We start from the raw sequence: 2,878 nt of genomic DNA, 5'->3' as shown, positions 1-2,878 counted from the left end.
TATTCCACAAGCCCATGCTTCATGGGTGGGAGAGCAAAGACGTAGTCCCGCGAATGCAATATGGGCCATCGTGTAGACTCTGACGTAGAGTGCGTGCAGGAGAAAATGGTTGGGATGGTTGGACGATCTTGGTGGGGTGCGGGAACCACCTTCGGCCCAATATGGGAAGTCGGCCCGTCTCCCACTCACATTAGCACTCCAACATAGCAGCGATAACTTGGTGTCGGGAAACCTAGAATGATAATCACAGTGGGAAAGAGGATCTCAGGAACAAGCTTCCCCATGATCATTCGAACAATCTCCATCAAGGTCATCTCCCTCAACCTTCAAAATAGAAGTGGAACAAGGTGGCATGATTGGTGAAACTTCAACATCATATTCATATTTATATTTATATTTCTATTTCTATTTATATTTATATTTATATCTATATCATCATCATCTTTTATTATCAAGAATATCTATATCTATATCTATATCTATATCTATATCTATATCATCTTGTATTATCTTCCTCATATAGATATTATATTTAATATTTTTTTCCTCTTTAATTATTATATTTAATAATTAGAATTTGCTGGACCTGGCTTTGACATCCGCATTACCTTTGCCTGTAACTTGAACGTCCGTAGCTTTTCCATTTTGGCAGATAAACAGAGCTTCGAAAAACTTGACGAAGGCTTTAAATAGACAGAACGTATTACTTTATTTTCAACTCTGCTGTGCACACAGACAAGAGGCGCTTTCGATATGGGTTTTGATAAGTTGCTTCAGGCTTTGCCTCTGCCTCTGCCTGCAATAGTAATAGCGACTAGAGGAGGTGTTGCGACTGCGGCCATTGGATTAATAGCGTCTCTCATTTTCTGGTTCTTCTCCCGTTGGATATTGTACCGGAGTCGGCGGAATGAAAGATTGCCTCCAGGACCCTGTCCGTGGCCAATCATCGGCAATCTCCACCAATTGAGACTTCCGGTTCACCGTGCTCTTAACCGTCTCGCCGACAAATATGGCCCCATTTTGTATCTGCGCTTCGGCTCTGTCCCTACTGTCGTGGTTTCTTCTTCTGAGATGGCCAAACAATTTCTTAAAACTCATGATTTGATATTTGCCAGCCGACCTCCATCGTCGGCAAGCAAATATTTCTTCTTCGATGAAGATATTGCCTTCGCTCCTTATGGAGATCACTGGAGAAAAATGAGAAAAATATGTGTGTTAGAACTTCTGACTGCTAAAAGAATCGAGTCCTTCAAGGGTGTGCGAGAGGAAGAAGTGTCTGAGATGATTAGTTCGATTTGGGAGAAGAGTGAGAGCGGCAGAATTCCGGTGAATGTGAGCAAGGCCATATATGCTACCCTGTCGAATATAGTGTGGCGAATACTGGCGAGAAAGAAATTTTCTGACGATGACTTGGGTGCCGATGGCAAAGGATTCACGGATCTGGTGCTAAAGGTGTCGACTGCGGTCGGAAGTTTCAACATCGGAGACTTCATTCCTTATTTAGATTGGCTTGACTTGCAAGGTATAAGACGGTCCCTCAAGAAGTCCAACAAAAGATTCGATGTATTTGCTGAGAAAATCATAAACGACCATATTCATCATCGCTTGGCCATGGCTTCGAATGGCGGCCAGGAAGACACAGAGCCTCATGTTAAAGACATAGTCGATGTACTCCTTGATGTAGCTGAGAGCAGTGCCACAGATACACAAATCACAAGGGCAACGATCAAGGCCCTTTTATTTGTATGCCCTTCTGACTTTTACCCATTGCCATTCTATTCCAATCCTCAAACTTGAAATATTTGAACACCCTAACATTTTGCATACTGTCTTTGAATTTCTGCAGGAGTTGTTCGCCGCCGCCATGGAGACATCGGCAAACGCGACAGAGTGGGCAATGAGTGAGCTGCTCAGGCATCCCCATGCAATGAAGAAATTGCAGGAAGAGATCGAATCGGTCGTTGGCCAACATGGTAAAGTAAAGGAGTCGGATCTGGCAACCATGAAATACCTCCACTGTGTGGTGAAAGAGACGTTACGGTTACACCCATCGTTGCCACTAGCGATTCCCCATGCGTCTATAGAGGCCGTCAAGGTAGGCGAGTACTATATACCTAAGCAAACAATGGTAATCATGAACTTGTGGGCTATAGGAAGGGATCCCACTGTGTGGGGGTCAGATGCTTCGGAATTCAAGCCGGAGAGATTCATGGCGCAGTTGGAAGAACATGGTATGGATTTATCAGGAGGTCAATCAGACTTCAGAATGCTTCCGTTCGGCGCAGGAAGGAGAGGATGCCCAGGATCTGCCATGGCTATTGTTTCCGTTGAGTTTTCATTAGCGCAGTTGGTGCATACTTTCGATTGGAGAGTAGAAGGCGATCCATCAGAGTTGGATATGATGGAAGCATGTGCAACCACGATGCCAAGGCAAACTCCGCTGTTTGCTTATCCAAGGTTGAGACAGCCGTGTTGCCTCTAGAAACCCCTAAACTATATATCTATGCTACGCAGGGGAGGGTAGGGTAAGCTAGACTGGTATTTTATGTTTATTAGTTGTCATCCATCCATATTTGCCAAACTGTTAGTTGTGCCTGCAAATCTGTAATAGTTCGTAATTCACTACTTTCGATCACCGCGCCAGCCTATGCTAGCCAACATGCCTAGAATGTAATAGTTTTCTGCGTGAATAAATTGTTTTAATTATTTACATAAATGTAATTGTCTCGTAAGGGCAGCATACGAACTCACAAGGGGTGTTAAACCATCTGGAGTGGGTTGAGTGGGTTGTTCAGATCATTTAGAGTGTTTGAGGTTGATTGTATTTCCATTGATGTTTTGGCATTATTATTTTAGTTTTGTGTTTTTCTGTCCAAAC

At 43.6% G+C, this 2,878-nt stretch overlaps 1 protein-coding gene across 1 annotated transcript; it reads left to right on the top strand.

The window, feature by feature from the left end:
- The first annotated feature begins 643 nt into the window (after positions 1-643).
- LOC149251926 (cytochrome P450 750A1-like) lies at positions 644-2,549 on the top strand. Its single transcript, XM_089456593.1, has 2 exons — positions 644-1,743; positions 1,847-2,549. The coding sequence occupies exons 1-2, from the start codon at positions 754-756 to the stop codon at positions 2,480-2,482; spliced, it is 1,626 nt and encodes a 541-aa protein (XP_089312719.1). The 5' UTR covers positions 644-753; the 3' UTR covers positions 2,483-2,549.
- Positions 2,550-2,878: the final 329 nt, after the last annotated feature.

Source organism: Pinus tabuliformis, chromosome 7 (genome assembly GCF_031772625.1).
Source record: "Pinus tabuliformis cultivar Carrire ecotype Pingquan chromosome 7, CPIR1, whole genome shotgun sequence".
Lineage (NCBI taxonomy): Eukaryota > Viridiplantae > Streptophyta > Pinopsida > Pinales > Pinaceae > Pinus > Pinus tabuliformis.
This window is presented reverse-complemented; position numbering and strand designations above follow the sequence as displayed.